Source organism: Dasypus novemcinctus, chromosome 26, assembly GCF_030445035.2.
Source record: "Dasypus novemcinctus isolate mDasNov1 chromosome 26, mDasNov1.1.hap2, whole genome shotgun sequence".
Lineage (NCBI taxonomy): Eukaryota > Metazoa > Chordata > Mammalia > Cingulata > Dasypodidae > Dasypus > Dasypus novemcinctus.
The window spans coordinates 47,261,793-47,287,047 of record NC_080698.1 but is presented as its reverse complement, the minus strand read 5'-3'; the positions used below and the strand labels follow the sequence as shown (position 1 = coordinate 47,287,047).

Here is a 25,255-nt window from a genome sequence, read left to right as displayed (position 1 = left end):
AAGGGATTTAGTTGCATGGAAAGACTAGGGGAAGGTATTTTACCTAAAAGTGGAGATAGAATGCACAGAGATGCTGAGGCAGGAATGCCCGAGACCTAGGAAGAGCTAGTGCCCTTCCCAGGTTTCTTTTTATTGGAGATAAATGCCTAAATGGATAAAGGCCATCCACTGAGTTTACTTTTTGTGCTTCTTATTAAGCTTTTTCAATAAATAAGTTAGGGAATCAAGAAAATTCATTTTTCAGATCATGTGAATAGATTTTGGTTTTGGAGAATATAGTCACCATTTTCAAAGAGGTCTGAAAGGGTTTTACTGACTACTCAGTAACTCACCCCACCCATTTGATAGATGAGAATGTAAAACCTCAAAGAAGTCAAGAGACAAGGCCAAGAACACACAGCCAATTAGCAGCAGAGCCAGGATCTCTGTACTCTCCAACCCCAGTACTTATCATCCCTTGGATTCTTTGGGGGGTGGAATAGTTGATGAATGAAGAAACTCATTCCTGGGCCAGAGCTTTGTCTATTGCCTGGAGGAGGTTTCTATGAGCAGAGAGGGGGATAAGGGAGAAGCCTGGCCTGGCAGCAGCAGAAGAAGATCTTGAATGCGAGCTGAGTTCTAACTTTATCCTCTGCATAGTAGATGTCTTTGTTCCTCTCATGGACCACAAGGAAGGTACTGAGTAATCACATATGTTCCCCTTGGGCCTCTGATCCCCTTGGGGTAACAGTCCAAATGCTCATCTCATCCTACAAGGCCCTGCATGGCTGGCTTGGACTCCTTTTCCAGCTGCCTCTCCACCCTTTGTCCTGACTCCCCCATGTTCTTTGGCTACACTCACCTTCTCTCAGTTCTAGAAGGTACCCAACCACATAGCACCTTCACATTTACTGCTGGAACACTCTTCCTGATCTCTGTGCCATGTTAAAACCTACCCTTCCTTCTGGCCCCAGCTCAGTGGGCACTTTGCACTTATTCAACAAATATTTTCAGAAGGCCAATCGTATGCACAGCTGTCTCTGGGTACCAGAGAAAAAATGGTGAACACTTAATTAGGGTTCTCCAGAGAAACAGAACTGACTGGATATATATGTAAATATGAAGAGATTTATTATAGAAATTGGCTCACATGACCATGGGGATTGGCAAGTCCAAATTCCATAGGGTGCCAGTTGGAAACTTGATGGAAGAGATAATGAATCCATTCTCTTAAGGGGAGAACTAATGATTTCAGCAATAAGGAAACTTCTTTCATTGCTGCAGGCAATCTCCTTTGCTGACTATAGACTTAACCATAAATACAATCAACTGACCAATGATTTAAATCCACGAATACCTGCACAGTAACATCAGACCAGTGCTTGTTTGACCAGAGCACCTGGGCACCATAACCCAGCCAAGCTCGCACATGAATTTGACCATCACAACAGGATAGACAAAAGCTCAAGAGGGGGCACAGACCAGAACGAGAAATAAACAAGAGAAATGCCAAGTTCGTCTTGCTGTGATGTCAATAAAATTGGGTAGGGAGATAGACTTGGGAGTTCCTGGGGCGGGGGTGGCGGTGGGGAGGCAGGGGCCAAAGACCTCAGTGAGGAGGAACATCTCAGGAAGGTCTCAGGGACAAGAACAACCAGTGTGATCAACTGACACCCACCTTCACCTTCCTCAGGCAAGATACGAACCCCTTATTTTATTTTATTTTGTAATTTAATTTAATTTTATATTTTATTTTATTTCTCTCTGCTTCCCCCGACCCCATTGTCTGCTCTCTGTGTCCATTTGCTGTGTGTTCTTCTATGTCCACTTACATTCTTGTCAGTGGCACCAGGAATCTGTGTCTCTTTTTTGTTGTGTCATCTTACTGCATCAGCTCTCTGTGTGTGTGGCGCCACTCCTGGGCAGGCTGTGCTTTTTTTGTGTGGGGTGGCTCTCCTTGCAGGGTGCACTCCTTGCATATGGGGCTCCCCTACATGGGGGACACTACTGCGTGGCACAGCAATCCTTGTGTGCATCAGCACTGCACGTGGGCTAGTTTACCACATGGGTCAGGAGGCCCTGGACCTCCCATATGGTAGGCAGATGCTCTGTCAGTTGAGCCAAATCCACTTCCCCAAACCCCATCTTTTTTTTTTCTTCCTGTGTTGTTTTTTAAATTAAAGTTAATAGATCACAAGGAACGTTACATTAAAAAACATAAAAAAAAAAAGAGGTTCCCATATAACCCACTCCCCACACCCCACCTCATCATTTTTGTAAATTGTATTTTTTTGAAGATATATACATAACAAAAAAAAAGTTACATTAAAAAATATAAGAGGTTCCCATACACCCCCCACCCCCCACCCCACTTCTCCTACACCCACAAACTCCCCCATCACTGTGGCACACTCATTGCACTTGGTGAACACATTTTGGGGCACTGCTGCACTACACAGATAATAGTTTACCCTGTAGTTCACTATCCCCAAGTACATTCAGTGGGTTATGGCGGGATATATAAAGTCCAACATCTGACCCTGAAATATCATTTAGAACAACTCAAAATCCCCAAAATGCCCCCACATCACATCTCTACTTCCCTCTCCCTGCCCTCAGCAAATATTGTGGCCACTTTCTTCACCTTGATGCTAAAATTTCTTCTATTACTGGTCATAGTAGTTTTATAGTAGAATATCAGTAAGTCCACTCTAGTCCATATTTTATTCCTACATTCCGTGTACCATGGGATGGTGATGTCCACTCCACCTCTAGATCAAAAGGGGGCTTAGATTCCACACGGATGATGGATGCAATTCCTCTGCTTGCAGTTGTAGGCACTCTTGATTCCCTGGTGTGGTGGTTGACCATCTTCACCTCCCTGGTAGCTGATCTGGGTAAAAGAATAGGAGTTGCCACTCTGCTGAGGCTCAGGGCCCAGCTGGTACATGGGCAGTCTAGAGATTCAAGTTTCCTGAGTATGCACCATTTCTAGTGCCAACCACAGGTTCAGTAGAAGTGACAGAAGAGGAAGGTCACATCTGAGTCCACACTCAGGAGCACAAATTCCAAAGTAGGGCCCTCTGCCATGGCACAGAACTCCAAATCCATCTGCCATGACCATATACCCTGTGGATCTCCATAGTGTTCAGGAGAACCAGTATCTAGGGTTGTAACTACTTTGGCTTTTTCTGGGGTTCTGCTGAGGTGTGTGTAAGCATGACCCCTCTGATGACCTCCCGACTCTTTTTGGAAAATTCTTAGTCATATAAACTCACTTGTCTTTGCCATTTCCCCCTTTTATTCAAGGTCAAAAAGCAGCTTTTAACACTTGATCCAACATGTAGGCTGAGATATTCTGCTAGTCTGAGTTGACCTTTTTATTAGAGGTCTCTTTCTAGTTGCTTCACCAGGTAGTGGTTGGTAGTAATCCCTCGATGCCAGGGAGGCTCATCCCCAGGAGTCACATCCCATGCTGGGGGGAAGGTAATGCATTTACATGCTGAGTTTGGCTTAGAGTGTGCCAAACCTCTTCTTATAGACTCTGGTGGCACCATGTTTTTTTCCTTCCTGGCTCTTATCAGAATTGCAATTTTCTAATTGTTTATGAAATTATTAGATTAATTCTCTGAGGTCCCCACTAGACTGCCAGCTCCGTGAAGCAGGGTATTTTTGCTTACCATCACTTTGCACAAACCAGGCTCTTGGTTAATATTTGCTGAATTAAAGATTCATGCTACAAGCAAGTGCAATGAATTCCAGATCCTGCTTGGGGTACTTACCAAGAAGCACACCCTTGTAGCCCTGGAACTAATCGAGGTAGCCATTTTCAGCTAGCAGCAACTCTTGCTAGCCCAGGATAGACCTGAGAACACCCTGGAAGAGAGCAGGAAGCCAGATGCAGGGACTTGAGCATCTTCAGGGACAGCATCTGTCACAGGAGCTTGCCTTCCTCCCAGAGACATCCAGATCCGAGGACTGTGGATATGGATTTATTTGCAGCGTGGGGCTCTGCAGGCCTGGAAATGGGTTCTGTTTGCTAAGCGGAATTTTCCTGCCCCCCGCTGAGTTGCTAGAGAAGCGGGCTCACTGTTAATTTCATTCTCCTAACTCACCAGCTTGGCAAGGCCTCAGCTGGCCATCCTGGCAGACGGCTTGCTTCTCTAGCTGCTGTCTCTTGGAGCCTCTTACCCAGCTCCTTGGCCAAAGAAAGAAAGCTGTGACTCACCAGAAAATTTTGTTGCTATTTTCTGGCCATAAAACAAGAAAAAAACTTATATATATGTGAAAGTTCTAACATTACATCTTAGCTCAGCATCTTCTGCCTGCTGGGCAGACACTGAGATGCAAGATTGAAAAAGCAGAGAAGCCATTCAAAATGTGCCTTAGAGGAGAGCCCTTCCAGCCCAGGTTCACTTTGACAACTGTTCATTTTGACAGCTGCTTCAGTGAGCAAAAATATCTGTTGTTCTGGAAAGCTGGATTCCAAGTGCAATGCAATTCAGGAGTTAGTGCCGACAACCAGTCCCACAAGGCTGCCCTCACCTCGAACACCAGTCTCAAGATTGCACCTGGGCTTCTGACCAACTGGCTACAAATTCAGGGGTTCCTATGACTCCCTCAGATTCAATAATTTGCTAAACTACTCAGAACTCAGGAAAGTGCTGAACTTACAATTACATTTTTATTGTAGCAGAAAAAGATACAAGTTAGAACCACCAAAAGAAGAGACACACAGGGTAAGGTTTGGGAGGGTCTTAAACATGAAGCTTCTGGTGTCCTCTCCCCCTGCAGACAGGATGTGTCGCCCTCCCAGCACTATGTGTATTACCAACCAGGCACATTCACTTGTACTTCGGAGTACAGAGTTTTTATTGGGGTTTAATTAAGTAGGCATGACTGATTGAATCCATGCCCATGTGGTTGAGTTCTATCTCCAGCCCCTCTCCCCTGCCCTCCCTGGCTCAGTCTCTAATTCCATGGCCGATCTTTCTGGCATGGTCATGGCGCCCTGAATTATCTTGTTAACATAAACTATCAGGTGTGGTGATAGGGGCGGGAGGAGTGCACCCTGGAAAGAAACACTCCTACTGGGAGATTCCAAGGCTTTAGAGGGCATCTCCCAGGAACCAGGGACAAAGGCCAGGCCAAGTATTTATTATACAACAAGTAAAGAGATTCCTGTTCACAAGGAAAGGTAAGAGGCTGTAGGCCCCTGAAGCCCAGTGACCAGCTCGTCCACCTGTGGCCTGGATGCTTTTTCTTGCAGCCGGAAAAATCCAGGTGGCAAATGCAGTGGAGTCACTACACTCCTCAGCACCCACAAGACCCTTGCAGACCCCTCCAGTCTCACCCTGCACTCTCTCCCTCCCCCACCTTGTTTCCTGCGGTCCAGTCACACTCACCTTTATTCAGCTCCTTCAATGTACCAGGTTCCCTGTCCCCCCCTCCAACATAATGAGCTTTTGCCCATTCTGTTCCCTCTGCCTGGAACAGTCACCCCAGCCCACTCTCCCAGCCCCTTTTACCTAATTCCCTCCAACTCCTCCTTTAGACCTCAGCTCAATGATTCCTCCTTAGAGACACTCAAATGATCACTCCAAAATCAGGCCTGGTCCTCTTGTTACAGATTCTCAGGACACTGCTCCCCTTTCCTCTCTGTAGCTCTTTTCTGCAGCTGTAACTTTACACACATTTAGGGAATCCCTTGAGGGATGGCAAATCCCCCACTGCTCTGTGAGCTTCATGGGAGCAGGAACCTTGTCTATGAGTGCTCAAAATTATGTCTGTGAAAACTGGGCCATACTAAAAATTCAAAAAAATGTGTTGAATGAATGAACTACTGAACGAATGAACATGGAGCTGCTTTCTGGTGTTTCACAATGATGTAATTTAAGTAGCCAGGCCAGAGGTTCCCCAGAGTGGTCAACTCTGCCCTGACTCTCACCATGGATGGCTCAGTTCACTCCTACCTTTTACTCCACAAATGAGTTGCTCCACAGGAGGGGAGCCATGGCCAAGGGAAAGTGGGGAGAGCAGAACAACCTATCTCCAATGATGGGGCAACCAAAAGAATGGGACTGCTGGTTGGATGACAGGCCTGGAGCACTATCTTTGCAGAGAAGGAGAGGCTAGCACATCACACCAACCCAGAGCAGGGCCTAGCCCTTTTCCAGGTAACCAGGAGAGGAGGAGGAAGCCTCAGTGGCCTGTACCTACCCTTCTCTCTGTCCACAGCCTTGCTGGCCTTCTGGGATTTTGTCTCTTCTGCCATGTGATCATGTACATCTGAGTGCTCCATGTCATTCCTTGGTTTCAAATATTATCCAAGTACTTTGTGCCAGCTCCCATGTCTGTACCTCTAGCCCAGATATCTACATCTTATGTTTCATAGTCCTATAGATTCATGATGTTCAAATTGAACTCATCTCCCCTCCCTGCCCCATCCAGACCTGCTTCTCCTTATGTCAATAAATGCCACCTCTTCTCTCCCAGATTCCCAAACCAGAAAACTTAGGAGTCATCCTGGACATCTTTTTCTCCCTTCCAATCCCCAACCTCCATCCGTCAATCTCCAAGTCCAGTCTTTTTACCAAATGAGTATTTCTTGAATCCCTCAAATTCTTTTTTGGCCCCCTCAAGCTCATCCTCTGCTCAGTAGCCAGGGTGAAGGTTTGAAAATACAATTTTATCCTTTCACTCTCCAGCTTTAAATCCTTTAGTGGTTTGCCACTGACCTAAGGACAAAGCTCAAGCTCTTCAACAGAACCTAAGGGCCCTTTACAATGTGGCCTCTGCTGGATTCTCCAACCTCATTTCTCTTTCCCACCCCCTCCCTGGAACACCACCCATCCGCCCCCTCACTTCCATCCAGCTCACCAGCTTGCTCCCTCCTACCTTTCTCTGGGCCTTTCCTCATTGTATTTCTCCATCTAGAAAGCTCTTCCCTATCAAACTCCTTTTTAGCCTTTAATTTTCAGCCCAGAAGTTCTTCCTCCAGGAAGCTCACGGTCAAATCTGGGTGAGGGGCCTCTCCTCTGCTGCTTAGCCTTCTGCCCTGCCCCCCACTATGTGTGCGAGGCTGCTTCATTGATTTCTTCTTCCTTGTGTTTTTCACTCAAGTGAGTGGCACCCACAGCACCTTGCTCAGTGCCCGGAACCTACACACTCAGCCGCAGTGAGTGAAGGAAAGCCTGAGGCCCCAGGAACTCCATCTTCCCAGCAGCTGCCCTCTGCCACGGAACAAGTCCTTGGCTGCGTCGGGATAATTTTCTTCTCCTCGTCTCCCCCCAGTCTGCCGTCTCCTGCAATTCGGTCTCAGGGGCTTTGCTTCCTGGCCCACAGCCTCTGCTGAGGAAGATGCTGTTCTTTCTGCCCTTTCCTCTTAGTGTGTCTCTCTAGTCAGGTGACCTTAATTAGGTTCTCAGGACTTCCACACCCTTTCAAGATTGCTTGTCTTTTTCCTTCCCTCTGAAACTCACCTTCTTGCTGTGACTTCATAAATTTTGCACATTTAATTCCCTGATGCTGTTCAACTTCTTGCACCCCAGGCTGAGCTAAGCCCCTGAAGTAATTTAGGTAACAGCTCAATTATCTCATCTCTCCTTTACGCTAATCTTTCCAATTCTACCACCACCTAGGAAGTAGTAAAAAATGGGATGAACAAAGTATTTCCTGCTCAAATCTACCTCTCCCCTTGGAGTTTCTACCTTGGTTCATGTCATCAACATCTACCCGGCTGCCTGAGATCAAAACTCAGAATTACCTTCCACTCCTCTCTCCTCCCTTTCCTCTATTTCCAGGCATTGTCCAATATTATATGCTTTCCCATTAAGGAGTCTCTCAAGTCCAGCCTTCTCTGGCCACACATCTAGCTCTATGCCATCTTTCTCCTGTACTAAGTTCACCTCCTCACTGGTCCTCCTGCCTTCGGCCCCATGCCCACATCCATCCATCTATCCATCTATCCATCCATCCATCTATCCATCTATCCATTCATTCATCCTCCAGGTTACCCTCAATGATTTTACTAAAACACACATTGGTTAGATCCTATCTCTGCTTCAATAACTTCCATGACTCTCCACTGCCTATAAGACTACAAAGACTCTCAACCCTGGCTGTTTATTAGAATCTTCTAGAGAGTGTTTTAAAAGTTCCAGTATCAAGGCACTGCCCCCAGAGATATTTGATTTAGTTGGCCTTGGATAGGGCCTGGGTCTTGTTGTTTATTAAATGCCTCCCAGGTGATTCTAGTGTATAGTCCAGGTTGAGAACCTTGTGGCCTAGAGGATGAAGTCCAGACTTCTTAGTAATTCCATGCCCCTCAAACAGTTGAGCCCTTAAGCTGTTTCCCAGTCTCATGTCCTATCAGTCCTCCCGGAACACACTCTGAATTCCAGCTCTGCTGAACTATTTCCCTATATATATTTTTTAAGATTTATTTATTTATTTCTCTCCCTTCGACCCCTCTCCCCAGTTGTCTGCTTTCTGTGTGTTCTTCTGTGTCCACTTGTATTCTTGTCAGTGGCACTGGGAAACTTCCTCTTTTTGTTGCATCATCTTGCTGCATCAGCTCTCTGTGTGTACGGCACCACTCCTGGGCAGACTGTACTTTTATCACATGGGGCAGCTCTCCTTGCAGGGTGCACTCCTCACACGTCGGGCTTCCCAATGTGGGGGACACCCCTGAATGGCAGGGCACTCCTTGAGCGCATCAGCACTGCACGTGGGCCACCTCACCACACGGGTTGGGAGGCCCTGAGTTTGAACTCTGGACCTCCCATGTGGTAGGTGGACACTCTATCAGTTGAGCCAAATCCGCTTCCCAATTTCCCTATATTTGTGTCCACAGTTCTTTCCGCCTAAAATACCATTCTCTTTCTGCCCCTTCATCCATTTGGAAAACTCCTACTCATCCTTCAAGTCCAGCACAGATGTGATCTCGCCTCATGGGTTTCTCTTTCACTGTATCTACTACATGTCAGGCATGTTTCTACCATTGGACATGAAAATAAAACAAACAATCCCTGCTGTCAAAGAACTCACAGTACAGTGAGGGATAGGAACACCCTAAGGCAGAGGTTCTCAAGCTTGAGTATACCTCAGAATCCCTTGGAAGGCTAGATAAAGAAACCAGATTCTGGGCCCTTCCCCTAGAGATTCTGATTCAGTAGGGCTGGGGTGGTGGTCCTGATAACTTGAATTTCCAGCAAGTTCCCAAGTGATGCCAATGCGGCTGGTCCAGGACCACTGCTTTAGCCTGGTTCAGAGGAGTCCTCTCTAGGGAGGTCTTATTCTAGAAGGAGGCAGGCTTGAGAGGAGCAGGGGCCAAGGCTTTCCAGGTGGAGGGAACAGCATGTGTGCAGGCACCAGGTGGGGAAGGAATGCCTGGCACGAAAGCACCAGGAACTGCGTGACTTGTACATGGAGAGCACGGAAGAAAGCGGAGCTTTCTCCAGCTCCTCGAGCAGAAATGATGCTCTGTATGTCTGTATTATGGTGCTTTATCACCTTACCCTGTAATTCTTTCCTTCGCCCCCAGTCACTTGGCTGTGAGCACATCCAAGGCAGGTTCTTTGTCACAGTTCCTTTTTGTGTGCCCAGATCCTCACCAAGGCCTGACAGAGTAAATGTTGAGTGGTTCTGGCTGGGCAATTGGATTTCAGGGTTCTGGCTCTTCAGGCTATTCACAAAGGAGCAATCTATTAGTTTCTCCTACAGTCACAAGTTTTAAATGCTCCACCTTCCCCCCTTTTCCTTAGACAGTTCCAAGCCTCTCCTTCTTTTGTCTAAACTAAATTCCTTTTCCCAAATTCCTCTGGCCTAGGCAGACTTTTAGCCCATTTGGTGACAGAAAGAAAAAATGCCTCTCAGTCAAGTGATCTTTCTTTACCTTTCCTTCTCAAACCCCAGGAATTTGGAGATGTGTGTGTGTGAACCCGGAGAGCCTCGGGGCTGCCCCATTCAGCACTTCCTTTTGGCTTTGGGGTAGATGGTGCAGTTATAGAGGGGGTCAGCAGAATACCCCTCTTAAAAACATGGATAGGAGGAGGCTGGGTTTCCTAGAGCTTAACCTTGGCCAGTTCCTAGAAGTGGCCCAGACTCAAGGGCAGGGGTGGAACAAGGCTGGCCTAGGGGAACCCTTAGAGTTGACCCTCGTAAGCTGGTGAATGGGTCTCTCCCCTTAATATCCTGTTTCCAACACCTCCTTCCCTCACTGGGAAGTGGAATAAGAGAAAGACTCAGGGTCAGAAGACAAGAACTCTAGCACAGATACCCCATGTGGCAAGATGGGAGTATTGGCTTGGTTTTTGATTTTGGTTTTCAATTGCCCTTCCTGCTTCCTTCCTAGAGACTAGAGTATTTGCATTTTTTTGCTAAGGCTTTGGTATAGACAAGAATCAGATATTCTGAAAGCACAGTGGTGCTGGAATCTTCTCCCATTTCACTAGCATCCCAAGCTTTGGGAAACAATGGGATAGGTGTGTGGTTCTCAAACTTGAGTGTGCATCAGAAGGCTCATTAAAATCCCGATTATGGGTCCCACCAGAGACTCTGCTTCTGCAGGTCCAGGCTGGGGCTGAGAATCTGCATTTTTACAAGTTCCCAGGAGATGTTAATGTTGCTGTTCTGGGGACTACATTTTGAAAACCCCTGTTTTAGCTTCATATCCAGCTAAAGTATGCTAAGAAGCTCTCCATCATTCAAGACAAAGTCTTATTTGTCTTGTCTGTGCAGTTTTCCTTAAACCCTCCTCCCAAACAGAGAACCTGAACCCTTCAGGTTGTCTCCTCCAACTCCATGGAGATGCAAAAGTCCAGTAACCTAGTTTCCCAGAGGCCTAGAGGGAGAAGTCCATCCTTGGAGAAGAGCAAAGGGATTAAAAGCCTGAGGAGACTCCCAGGGTTGGGGGAGGCAGAGAAGTGGAGAGGAGGTGTCCACTTTCTGTTCTTTAAGTTGCACAGTTCCAGAAATCATACAAGTATTTCAGACACACTTGGTCTAGTGTTTCTTAGTTGCAGGAAGGCAGTTTTTTCCCAGAAGGGAGAGGTGAGTGTAGCAAATGCTACCGTCAGTGGGAGAGTAGAACTGAATAGGACTTAGAGTCAAAGACCTGGGTTTTGGCTCAGCCCTGCTGGCTTTGTGACCTTGGAAAGATTGCTTTACCCCTCTGTCACTTCTGTTTCCCCAACTGTAAAATGTGAAATAGTAAAGCTGACTTGGCCTTCAGGGTCAAAAGAGCCATGCTGTGTGATGGCGGGAAACCCTGTGTGGATGGCAGTTTCTTTTGAAGCCAACTGGAGCTGTTTTGGTTTCCACAGGAAGGACCAGTACCTCCTCTCACCCGTGAACTGCTGGTATCTGGTCCTGCACCAGACCAGGCGGGAGAGCCGAGACCATGCCACCCTCAATGACATCTTCATGAACAATGTCATCGTCCGCCTTTCCCAGATCAGCGAGGATGTCATCAGACTCTTCAAAAAGGTGTGCAAATGGGCCGCCCCACCTGCCCCAGGTCTCTGCCCCAGGCTGGCCACGGCAGCCCTGTGCCAGGCAGGATGGGACGTGGTTTGGGGAGGGGAGGTGTGACTGTGGCAGCTGTGTTGAAGGGTGTGAATGACCAAGGGCTTGTTTGGACATCCCAGACTTAGAGTTCGATCCCTGGATATGCCTTTTAAAGGCTGGGTGGTCTTAGCCACTTCAGCACCACCATCACTAAAACAAAAACCTTTGATGATTAGTAAATAATCCATGTTCATTGTAGGAAATCTGCAAAAATAGAAATGAACACATATGCAAAAATTAAAATCACCTGAAATATTATCATTCAGAAATAATCACTTTGGTGTCCCAGGAATTTTTTATATGTACATATGCAAGTACCTTTTCTATGGGTGCTTACATTTGTACATTTTAATATATGTGTACATTCATCCAAATGAGACCATATTGCATATATGATTTTACTCTCTGCTTGTGTTGCCTAACAATCTATCACAAAACTTTCCCTGGTCAATAAATATATTTCTTTAACATTCTAATGATTAAATCATATTCATTTTATAGATTACTCTAATTTATTTAACTGTCTCTCAGTACTGAGCAATTAGGTCATTTTGATGTTTTTGGATCTTAAAATAATGCTGCTGTGAGCTGCTTTGTATATACACCCTTGTACCTCCACTGTTTTTCTCTTAGAATCAGTTTCTGCAATGGGAATTTTAGAGTCAAAAAGTGTGTTCATTTTTAAAGCTCTTGACAGAGTTCCAGTTACTTTCAGAAAGGTGTTATGCATACAGACATCCAGAAGCCAGGTGTGGAGGGAACCCTGTAGTCTCTGGGTCCTGAGCCCCTTGCACAGTGCCTAGCACATACCAGGTGCTGCCTAAATGTCTGTAGAACTAAAGTTACTTCTGTGAACTACAGTTTCCTGGTCAGTAAAATGGGGAAGTCCTTTAGCCTCTGTGAGCCTCATCCTCTTTGTCTGTAACATAGGGTTAAGATCAGTTCTGGCATCTGGGTCCAGAATTCCTAAATTCTTGGGTTCATAATCCTGGTTTCATCATTTATTGGCTGTGTGTCTTTCAGCTCATTACTTAAACTGTCTGTGCCTCATTTTCCTTATCTGTGAATTGGGGATAGAAATACCCACAGGGATGTTGTAAGGATTTCATGGGTTGTTAACCCATGTAAAGTATAGAGAGCAGAGCCTGGGATTTAGTAAGTGTTCAGCAAATGCAGGTGTTATTATACAAATATACAGGACTATTATTATCAAAATAATCTAGCTCACTGATTCTTGCCAGGTGCCAATCTAAGGGATTTGGTGACCTGGGATCACAAGTAGCATAAGGAAGAGAAAAAGTTGATTTAAAATATAATACTCTCTCCAGAGTCTGTATTTGCATTATCTGCTTTGAGAATTACTTATGTAGTAAAATTACAATCACAGGCTAATTTCCTTCCATCACACAATATGTTTCTGGTCTCCTCCTGGGGCCGTGCTTATGAAATGTAGTCTAAGTTTAATATTTGCATAAGGAAACATAATTAGGAAGGTAAATACACTGTAAACACACACACGCACACACACACACACACAATGATTTCCAAAGCCAACCCTACGTGATTCAGATTCTGCAAGTTTGGACTATCAATCTCCTTATAACCCCTGCTGGCCGCTGCTGTCACATCTTTTTTTTCCTGGGTGGTAGTGACTCACAGAGAAAGGGTCATCAGGGCTGTTAGGAAATGAAGGGTCTTTTTCCCCGAGCTGAGCCCTGGGACAAGTGAGATAAATCTTTTCAGTTCTCATTTAGGCTGACAGCAGCCTGACTTGTGATGGAGGTTAACAGGGTGGAAAATAATGAAAAAATGTCTGCAGCTGAGCTCCTGGCTGCCTTGTTACTGTGCCTGTGCCCGGGGAACAAAGGAAAGCGAGCCAGCCCCTGTGGGCCAGGAGAGAGCCAGGGCCTGGGCCTGCTGTCTGCTTCAGCACAGCAAGGCCCCTTTGTGCTGCGTCAGTTACAGACCAGCTCAGAACTGAGGCTTACACTCCTTATGGAACAGCAGTTCCTGCAGATCTCAGACTAACTGTCCTGTTCTTTATGGAGATGGTCTCTGGTCAGACTGGGAATGAGATCCTCATCCATTCCCTTTTATAAATGATGAGGTAGAGCCTGCAAAGCTTCAAGGATTGCCCAGACCTTGCAGCTTTCGACCCGTTGTCCTCACCAGCAGAGGGGGGGCTGCCTCTCACTGACTTGGGAGGCCCTGGGCAAGACTCTCTGGGCCTCGGTTTTCTCCTCTGGGAAATGGAGGTAATAACAGTGCCTACTTCAAAGGACTGCTTTGAGGAGTGGAGGTAGGGCAGGTGTCCAGCACAGACCTAGCATATAGTAGATGCTCATTAAATGTTGCTCGCTAGTGATCCCTAAGAATGGATCACCCTCTGCCCCTGCCCCACCCATTCCTGAGCTGGGGTCCTAGGGCTTGGGTCGGTCTTCCTTTCTTCCTTGACCACCCTGCCAACCCATGCTCTGGCAGTGAGTGTGCAGGAGGTGGGAGTGGCTTCCAGGTGAGGCGGCCCTTTCCACGCCTAGCTTCTGGCTTGGGCCTGGGGTAGCCACTCTATCTGCCAGCCTTTCAGTAGTACCACTGATGCTGGATGTTATTTAACAACCTACCTTTTCATGATTACCCATTTCCCCTTTTGTACTGGCGTCGGTTCTTATGACTATAGGCAGCACTTCACTCTCCAGAAACTATTCTAGGGTTCATTTGGGCAAATGGGCTTGTGCATGCAGGTGGACCTTTCTTCAAGTGTGAGGTATGGACTGACCATGGAAACATGGGGCTGAATGAGATCTGAGAGACCATTGTAGCTATCAGGGCTCTTATGGTTGCAATTGACAAACCCAGCTGGCTTTGGGAAAAAGGGATCTTACCAGTTCTTCAGAGATAAGTCTAGCTTCAGTCATGGGGAGTTTCAGGGTTATAAATGATATTACCAGAACTCTGTCTCTGCAACTCTCTGCTCTGTTTTCTCTGTTTTCTTTTTGTTTTTCTTTTTGTGGGGTGAGGGGATGTTATCTCTTAGTCAGTTTCTCACCTGCGTGATGACCAAATGGCCTCTGGCCACTCCATGCTGACATCTCACCTCCTTCTAGGCCAGTGGAAACCAAGAGCTCCTTTTTCCCAGAATTGGGTCTTATAGGCTCTGATTGGCTCAACATGGGCCATGCATGTCCTCCTGAACCTGAGGCCAGGTAGATGCAGATGCTTTGCCTGACCAGGCTTGGGGAACATACCCATTTCTAGAGCCAGGTGTACACTCAACTCCACCTGAACTGCAGAGTCGAGAGTGGGTGAGGGGTGGCTCCCTAGAAAAATTGGGGTGTTCTTACAAGAAGAGGAGAAATAAACAAGAGATGCTTACTATGCCTTCTACCCCAGTCCTTATATCATCCTCTACACTAGCTGTCCTCCCTCTGCTCAGTCTCCCTCAATGAAGGGGCACTCATCATCCCTCAGGACAGCTGATTCCATTTGAGGATCAACTGAGAACAATAGAAGAATCCCCCCAATGTTGAGATGAAATTGTACTGTATTTCCACTTACAGATACTGGTCATATCTTTGGAAGCCTCACGGATCAAATCTACACGGAAATCTGTCCAGTTGCTCAAAGACAGAAATCATGCCCACCTACCCAGGACTTTTCTATCTTGGAGTAAACACTCCAGATTCCTTTAGTTGTTCCCCCTCTGATTTAGCTTTGCATTCTCTCCCTTCTCTGCATTTTCCCGTCACATTCCAGTTCTTCTCTGACCTGCAGAAGTTAATATTCAGAACCAATCAAAATGCTCTAAGAAGGTCTGAGCATCATGACTCTCTAGATATTTTATTTCTGATAATGAAATCCTTGAAGGTGTTTGCTTTTTTCATGATAAACTTATCACATATTTGACCCACTCTGAGCTCTCAGTCAGATAAAAACATCAGGTATTTTAAAACTAACTACCTTTTAACTTATCCTATATATTTTATATTTGTTTTTCTTTATTGATATTTATGTCTTTCATAAGGATTGGGAAGTTTTTCGTCATTATTTTCTCAAATATTTTTTCTGCCTCTTTTCCTTTCTCTTCTCCTAATAAGACACAGATAGTGTGCATGTTTCTGCATTTTGCATTGTTATTTAATTCCCTGAGATCCTGTTTTATTTTTTCCATTCTCTTCTCTTTCTGTTCTCCTGTCTTTTCCAGTTCAGATGTTCTGTCTTCAAAATCACTTAATTCTTTCTTCAAGCAATTCAAATCTGCTCTTGTGTGCCTCTAATGTATTTTTAATCTTATCCATCATATCTTTCATTGCCATAAGGTCTGTTATTTTCTTTGCAGAGTTTCAAATTGTTCTTTATGCTCACCAAATATCTTTAATATTCTTTATCTCTTTACTCATGTTTTCTTCCAATTCTTTGAATTGATTTAGGAAAATTGTGTGATTATCATTGATTGTCTTAAATCCTTTATCTCTTCAGGATATTTGGTTTGTTTCTTTGGCTGGGCCAGCTCTTCCTGTTTCCTAGTATGGCCTGTAGTTTTTTACTGATGTCTAGGCATCTGAATATGTTGGGGCATTAACTCTGATGGCCAATTTCTCTCTCTTGCCTATTGTTCTTTTCTTCACAGCTCTTCTTTGATATTTGGTTCAACTTATTCTCAGTATGTAGAATTGCCCAGCTTAAGTTATCAAAATCATGCCAGGGACTCACTTATGGGTTCAGATTTTCTCCCAGAAGTTAGGGTACAGAAAGAACCAAAAGCGATATTTTGACCATGCAATTTCCAGACTGACCAACAGATGGTGCTAGTTGATGCATCTTTCCACTGAGGTGTTTCAATCTCCATTTTCCAGTGTTTTGGTCTGGCCAGAACCAAGATTCAAAGAGGGCTCTGTTGGCCGAAAAAACGGAAGAAAAACCCCCTGACTTCCCCTTTCTTTTTCCTTGTGACAGCTGACAAGGAGGAAGATGTCTGTTCCCCTGTTAGTTGCAGTGAGTCAGAGATTTTACCCCCACTTACTATCTTGGGCTGGGAGAGGGGAGCCCTTCCTGGCCTCTGTGGGGGTTTGGTAACTCATGTGTGTTGTTTTGGGTTCTTCGTCTCTCTGTCCCTTACCCTCCTGGGAGTTGTGTCACACTGTCCTGGTCTGCTGACCTCCAAAGCAGTTCCATCAGACAGCTTTTAGCTGTTTCTTGGTTGTTTTTGTGAGAGAGCTGAGCCCTGCCTGCCTAATCTAATGTCATCTTCCCATAATTCCTTGCATTACTTTATTTTTGATCTCTTAAAGTTTCATTTTATTATATTCTGGTCAAATGGGATCAATGTCATTATTTAAGTAACACTTCAAGCTGCAATAGGGTAACTTTTTTAAAAGGTCCTATATCCTCTGGGAGAAATACCTGTTTTGTAACTTCTCCGTGTCTGCTTCCTCTGCATTACCTTCTTCTATGTGTCAATTCTTTGGCCCTGTGTTTGATTCTTCTCAGCTTCATTAGTAGAAAGATAGAGAGTGGGGGAAAGAGTTGAGAATGAGTTCACAGTGGAGGTGATCCTTGAGTTGGGTACTGAAAGATGAATAGAAGCCTGCCATGTGGGGAAAGGTGGCTAGGAGCTTGGTATTTGTAGAAAGGCAAGAGCATAGAGGGTAGAGCATATCATAATGGAAGTCAAAGGCATCTCAGAAGAGAGGGCACAATATGGCAGCCCATATTGTGGCTGGATTTGACTCTCAAGTGTAATATATTTAGCCCTCACTCTGTTAAGAAATTTAAGATAACATTTAAAAACTAGGAGATTTCACATAAAATTCCCTTTCTCTTAAAAATCAGAAAGCCCTGATGATGCCAGATCCAAATGAGTTTGTAATTGGCAGTAGTAGTTAGCTGGAGTTGAGTAGCTGTTGTCCCCTTTAGGCAAAACACATTCTCACCACTGCCCCACAGCCCCTGCTACTGTCCATCTTATTATACCCACCTGGCTCCTTTATTTTGTATCCCTGGCCTTTTATGCATTTGAGTTTGCAACCTCATCTTTTTTTTTTTTAACAAATCAATTTTATTGGTACACGTTAATAAAGCACGCAATTCATCCAAAGTGTACCATCAGTGGTATTTGGTATAATCACATAGTTATGCATTCATCACTTCAGTCATTGTTAGAGCATTTTCATTATTTCAATAATAATAATAAACAAAAAACAGGCACACATACAAGAAAATTCTTCACCTCTCAGTCTTTCTAAGTTTCCCCTGTGGCCTCATCTTTAAACATTACCAGGGGTTCTCAAACTCTCTACGTGGCAATTGTTGATCTATTTTTCATTTTTAATTGTCCTTTGTTCTTCCTTCCTAAAAATAGGGTATATACACCCTTTGCTGAGGCTAACAGAAGGAGGTATTTGGTGAAGTATATGCAAGAATCAAATATTCTTCCTAGCACAATGGTATTTGAATCATCTCTTGTTTCGTTAGTATCCCAAGCTTTTGGAAACAGTGGTATAGCTCTGTGGTTCTCAGACTGGAGTGTGCAATCAGAATTACCTGAAGGGTTTTTAAAACACAGGTTGCTGGGCCCCACCCCCAGTGTCTGATTCAGTAGGCCTGGGGTGGGGCTGGAGAATGTGAATTTTTAACAAATTCCCGGGTGAGGCTGATGCTACTGGTCTGGGGGCCACTCTTTGAGAATGACGTATCCAGTCTAACCTCCTCCTTTTACAGATGAGGGAAGAGAGGCCCACTTCTGGTAAGTGGCAGAGTCTGGCCCCACACCTAGGTTTCCTGAGTCCAGGTCCAGTACTGAGTCTATCACCCCATGTGGTGCACCAGCTGGGAGGCTGAGCCTGAACCCTGCTTGCTCTTCTTGCCCCCAACCATTTCTGAGACTGGGCATTGAACTCATTCCATTCTCAGCCTCATTCTGTTTTCTTCAGCTTCCTTAACAATAGCCATCCATTATTCTATGCTCCGATGCCTGTGGAATTTAATTACTTGCCCCAGCCGAGAAGTGAATTTGATTGTTGGGAGCTGCAGTGTTCTGGAGGAAGCGCTAACGAGCAAAGACTCTTAGGGGGGAAAAGAGGGCACTGGGGGGGCTCATGTTTGAAAGCAGCCATTCACTGTGTGGCAACAAGGGCTTGGTCTCGAGTGAGTTTTTTCGTTCCCGCCTCGAAGATGTCCATCACATTTCATAAATAAATCAGTGCTTTTGTGCCCAATAATTGCCTTGCTTTGTAACTGAGATCAAAAGCACCAGTGGCCTTGGATTCAAAGCCAAATTTATTTTTTCTATTTTGGTTGCAAGAGAGAGCAGGGGTTTGCAAGCTGAAGGCCCAGCTCAGAGGCCTGCATGGAGAGAGAGAGCAAAGTAGGCAAATGGCCAAAGCATGATGAGCCTTCGGCCAGTCTCCACTGTCTCCCAGGGAGATGAAGTCGTGAACGATTGCTCTGCCAGCAGAGCCTGCTGGGCTGGTCATCATCAGACATCCCCAACTCATTCAATAAACAGTTATTAGTGTTATAATAACAGTAGGTAAATAATGATTATAGATAACAAACAACTATTGAGTGCTTGCTGTGTGCCAGGCTCAGAGCTAAAGAATTCTGTATGCATTTAACACTTAAAGCCAAGGAGGAAGATGAAATTTTAGAAAGGAGGAAACCAATGCTGAGAAAGGTGGAGCTAGGGTCAGATTCCAGAACCCATACTCGATGGTAAAGGCAGATGCAGAAGAAGAGAGAGAGATGCCCTCCCTCAGATAGTGTACAGTATAGTATGGAAGCTAAGACAGATGAGGAGCAATACTTTGAATACAGCAGAGAGGGATGATGGTCACCACAGAAGTTCATCAGAGAGAGGAGAACTTCTACCCTGGGTTGGGGAGGTTCGGGAAAGGTTTTATTTTGGGGCGGCAGCATTTGAAATGAGCTTTGAAGGATTAGAGGTTTTAATAGCTTGGGTCCTTCAAGATGATTCTGAGACAGCAATTACTGTGCAGGGGCTTATTAGAGAGTGTTCATGGAATCACTGCCTGGAGAAGGAAAGGGAAGGAAGCAGGAATGGGCACGTGGGGAAGTTGGACTGTGATGCAGTTGCAGTGAAGGTCTCAACTGACCCCTTGGGATACTGTAAGCTGGGATGGCCCTTCAGAATTGTCCGAGTTGGGACGAGGAGCCTGTGGCTTTGCAGCCTCAAGTTGATTAGCCATCCAATGTGGGCTGCCTCTGGAAGGGGGTTTGGCCTTGGGCAGATGACTCTACAGCCAAGGCAGTTCCAAAGAGGGTTGGCAGCTGGGGGCTGCTTGCTGGCAGCACTCCCGGTTACTGGGGGACTGAGGACTGAAGGGGAACCAGGCGGTACATCACAGTGCCCACAACAGACCAGCAGAGATTCAGAAAAAGGTGAGAGACAGGATTCCAGAATAGAGCAAAGACCAGTGGAGAAGTCTGGGTTCTCTGTCATGAACAGGTAGACCAGTGTTGCAGTTGTTTTCAAAATGGAGCTACGGCTAATATAACGATTAAAAATGATGATATAAAATGCCTACTTGGAACACAGTAAGGAATCAATAAATGTTAGCTGTGATTATGAATATTAAGACTTTGAGAGGGAATAAATGAGAATTAAGATTGGAGATGGGAAAAAGGAATATTTTATTCAGAGCATGCAGGTTAAGCCAAGGGTCACAAGTAAGAAAATATGCTCAGGAAGCCACTCACTGATTAAGTCTAAATGATGGTGGTCTTGTCTCTTTTTCTTCACTTCTTACGTTGGCTAGGACCTCCAGCCAGCCCATTAGGGAGAGAAGTGGGGGGAAATTAGCATCCTTGTTTTGTTCCTGACTTTTAAAAGGCATACTTCTAACTTTTCACCACTTAAGACCAAGAACTTTTAGCAAATTTGTAATACATAGGAGCTTCTGTAACCCAATAAAGGGTGTATACCGATAATAAACAGCAAATATCATGTTTCTTGCTGAAGAGCGTTCAGCAAGAAGGCTGGTTATAAGATCAATATACAAACATTAATAACATTCCTGTGTGCCAGACACATCCAATTAGAAAATGGGATTTAAATGCATACATTAGAAAACAAGAATAATTGAAAATTAATGCCATTAATGCTATAAATTAGCTGCATCTCAGAAGTTTTGGTAAGTGATGCTTTCATTGTCATTCAACTATAAATATTTCATAATATCCATTATAATTTCTTCTTTGCCTCATGAATTATTCAGAATTGTGTGGGTTTTTTAAGTATCAAAATTTTTTTAGGTTTTCTACTTATTTTTAATTTCTAATTTCATTTCATTGTAGTCAGAAAATATGGTTCGTAGGTTTTTTTTTGGTATTTGTTGGAGCATTTGCCTATCAAATATTAAGACTTCCTCTAAAGTGATGGTTATTAAAACATGTAGTTCTAAAGCAGGGCTCCATAAATGGGAACTCAGTATCTGATAGCGGTGCATTACAAATCAGGGGGAATGTAAATGGAACTAGTTCAATAGGTTGTTTGACCTTTCCTTATAATTTATAAGGAGAGGATTCTCTATTCTATTTTTTCTACATATATATGTTTTTATGTGGAAAAAGTAAGTCTTTTACCTTAGTCCACAAAAATATATTCTATTTTGTTTTATATTGCTAAAGGTGAAAAGCAAAACTAAAACTTTTGGAAGAAAATGTAGGCAATTATATTTAAAAGCTTGGGGTGGGGAGGGGCTACATAAAGAAAACATAAAGAGCACAAACCATAAAGGAAGGTATTGATAAATTCCATTACATTAAAAAAAAACACTTCCGTACAAAAAAGGCTTAATAAATAAAATAAACATATAAACCACAGACAAGGAGAAGATTTTTGGTATGCACAGACTCAATAAAAGTTTTATATCCTGAGTATAAAAATCAGCTCCTACCAATTAAAAAAGAAAGGACAAACACCCCAAAAGAAGCCAGAATAAAGTATGTAAATGGGTAAGTCACAGAAAATGAAACTTAAGCAATCAAAAATATAAGAACAGGGAAGCGAATTTGGCCCAATGGATAGGGCATCTGCCTACCACATGGGAGGTCCAAAGTTCAAACCCAGGGCCTCCTGACCCATGTGATGAGCTGGCCCACCCACAGTGCTGATGTGTACAAGGAGTGCCGTGCCACGCAGAGGTGTCTCCCATGTAGGGGAGTCCCATGTGCAAGGAGTGCGCCCAGTAAGGAGAGCCGCCCAGCATGAAGAAAAAGTGCAGCTGGCCCAAGAATGGTGCTGCACACACGGAGAGCTGATGCAGCAAGATGATGCAACAAAACGAGACACAGATTCTGGGTGCCACTGACAAAAATCAAGCGGACACAGAAGAACTCACAGCGAATGGACACAGAGAACAGACAACTGGAGGGTGGGGGAGGGGAGATAAATAAATAAATAAATATATAAGAACAGATGTTCTTTACTGATAATCAGGAAAAGGTATGGTAAAGTAAAACAAAATAAGACAATTTTACTACCATTACATTGGTAAATAGTCTAAAAGTCTGACAGTACTAAGTGTTGACAAGAACGTGGGAAAACAGGTATGCCCACATTCTACTAATAACTATGTAAATCACCCAACTCCCTTTGGAAAACAATTGGACAGTATCTAGGAACAGTGAAAGAAGAGGCATATAATATACCCTGTGACCCAAAAATTCTACTTCTAAGTATAAGCTAAAGATATTCTAGTCCAAGTGTTCTTAAACTTTTTTGTTCCATGGACCCCTTTGCCAGTCAGGTGAAAACCATGGACCCTCTACTAAGTCCACACTATACTGTGTATTATTTAGTAAATATGTCACACACCCACACCAACACAGCCCCACAAGAATAATGTCTTTTTTGAATTTATATTCAAGCTCACAGACCCCTTATTAAGAACCCCTGTTCTAGTATATCTGCACACACGCAAAACCTTGTATAAGAATGTTTGCTGTAGGAGTGTTTGTTTAAAAAAATAGGCAGAAGTAACCCAAATGTCTGTCATTAAGGGAATGGTTAAATAAGCTATATAGAGTCATAGATGGAATATTATACAACAGTTAAGAAGAATGAATTGCACCTACAAGTATCAGTGTGGATAAAACTTGAAAACATAATGTTGGGTGAAAAGTGTAAGGGACAGTATGATATTTTTATAAAGTTCAAAGCACAAAATAATAGTTCATATTATTTATAGACATCTATCTCAAATAAAACTATGCAAAAATAGGCTGTGAGAATACATACCAGTTTCAGAAGAGTGACTGAGGAGCAAAGGAAGAAGGAGGGAGTCAGAGCACTTCTATATCTTCTGTAACAAAATGGCAAAATCTTGGTAGTTTTCTAATTTGGGTAGTGTGTTAATGCGTGCTTGTGATTGTTCTCTGTACTTTTCTTTATGTTTGAAATATTGAAGAATTGAAATTAATAGGAAAAATCAAGACAGGCAGCTTGGAGACACATCAAGGAGGACCATGGGTGTCAGACTGCGAAAAAGCTGGGCTTTATTTTGTAGACATTAGAGTCATTGATGGTTCTTGAATAGAGGGTGAAGTGATTACAGTCAAATTGAAGGGTGACTAATTTCACATGGTGTAGTTGGTGGTTTTGAATAGAGAGCTCCTGGGCTCAGGGAAAGCAGTTATATGTTTATACTATAAGTGAGGGCAGGTTATCAGGGCCTGGATCAAGGTGATTGAGATGGAAATGGGAAGGAAGGAAGGGATGGATGGATGGGTGGATAGGTAAATGGATGGATGGATGATGGATGGGGAGGTGGGTAGAAGGATGATAGATATGTAAATAAATGGATGGAGAGATGAATGGATAGGTGTGCATAGATGGGCGGATGGAGGGAGTAACCGTATTTTTGAAATGCCAATGTTATCCTCAAGCACATCCCATTCAAAAATAATACAAGTGAAATAGATCAGGTTATATGGCAAGGAGGTTAAAGTGATGTCTCAGGTCAGTGATTTAGCAGTAATAAATGATGAGTAATGTTTTGAATCCAACAAATAATCCCAACACCCCTATTTGCCTTGAAGATAATATAGAGAGGGAAGAAAAACTCCAAAGTCAGCGCTTCACGTTTTCACAGATGCAGGTTTAATAGGAAGACATCCTTATCACTCTGCCCAGGATATGCAAATCTCACTCCCACCCTCAACCCTTCCCTTCTTATCTGTGAGTAAGAGATTTATAGGGGAAAAAAAAAGTAAGCCGACATCAGCGACACAGTCAAGAAAGATTACTCCGGGGTGTGTTCTGAGTCCGCAGAGGTTCAGCCAGCATTCCACACCGTCTCCATCCCTTCCGTCTGCAAGCCAGCAGGAGGGGCCAGGACTTAGTCACAGACAGGACACTGCAGCAGGGTCACTGGGCACTGCATGTTATCTATATCCATGAGGATCTAGAGCAGAGCCTTGGAAATATCAGTATGCTTTTTATACTAAGGCAGAGGAGTGGCCGTGCTGTATAATTATTTTTAAATGTTTGGGAAATTTTTTCAAAAGGTGCTGGGTTTCCTGATGGAGGTGACAGAGTGGAATGGTGGAAAGTATTTACTAGCTGTCGATGGATCTTGGCCACATACTCATCCTCCCTGAGCCTTTTTGTCCTAATCATTAAAGTGGGGTTAATGATAGTGCCGCTCCTAAAGGGTGAGATTAGGCTTGAATGAGGTGTGGTCTGTAAAGCAGTTAATATTGTGCCTGGTACATGCTAAGAGATCAAGAAAAAATAGTTATTCTTGTCATTATTTATAATGATAAATATTATTAGTAATCATTAATATTAGCATTAATGATGATAAAATGAGTATTAATGATGATAAAATATTATCAATAATATTAAAATATTATCAATAATAATATTTTGTATTATTAGTAGTGATCTATAAACTCCTACCGTGACCACATCAGGTCATGGCCACAGCCATTCAAAGGTATATCCTTGGACTCACTCAGACCTGTGATTTTAAGCATTTCTGAAAATGCAAATGAAGGTTTTTCAGAGTAAACAGAGTCCTAGGGAGATTCTGGGAGTAGTTACAGAGAAAGAGGACAATAGGCACAACACGTGAGGCTCCTGGGTAGGCGTCAGTGGTCCCACCACTGCCAAGAGCATAAGATGAGCAGTTCCAGAGCCTTGCTGCTTCTTTGCAATACGAGACCCCAACCTTGGCAACAGGGAGAAGAGTTCAGGACTCAAGTGTGCATTCCAGCATCTCCCAAAAACAAACGGATGACAGCACTTGGAATTGCAGCAACAGGAGACATAATTAATCTGGGAAGGGGAGAAAAGAAGGGAAGTGTCCAGGAGCAGAGAAAGGGAGAAGAAGGGAGACAGAGGGGAAGGATAATAGTGGTTGGGATGGAAGGTGGGACAGAACGTAGGCTAAGGATCAAGGTGGTGACCCGACAGAGAGCTGACAGCTGGGCGTGGGCACTGAGACATGTCTGGGAGCAGGAGTTACTCGGTTAGTTGCCCAGGCTGCTGTGTTCAGGCATAAGCTGTTCTTCCAGCCTAGAGGGATTCCTCTGAGACACGCCTTTTAAGCCTTTGCTTTGGAAATAGAAATACAATTGCTTTGGGAGATGGCCAGGGCTTCCATGTGTTATATATTTAAATAGGGAACATCTGTGGGTTTTGAGTTTTGCTATTTGATGAGAAAACAAGCAGGAATGTAGAAAAGCA

At 44.1% G+C, this 25,255-nt stretch overlaps 1 protein-coding gene across 4 annotated transcripts in view; it reads left to right on the top strand.

The window, feature by feature from the left end:
• Nucleotides 1–25,255, top strand: part of SRGAP3 (SLIT-ROBO Rho GTPase activating protein 3) — a 260,329-nt gene that overhangs the window by 136,582 nt on the left and 98,492 nt on the right. For all 4 annotated transcript variants that reach the window (XM_058288699.2, XM_058288697.2, XM_058288696.2 and 1 more), the window contains exon 3: nucleotides 11,304–11,466. In XM_058288699.2, the coding sequence (XP_058144682.1) occupies nucleotides 11,304–11,466 (163 nt within the window). The remainder of the gene's footprint in view (nucleotides 1–11,303; nucleotides 11,467–25,255) is intronic.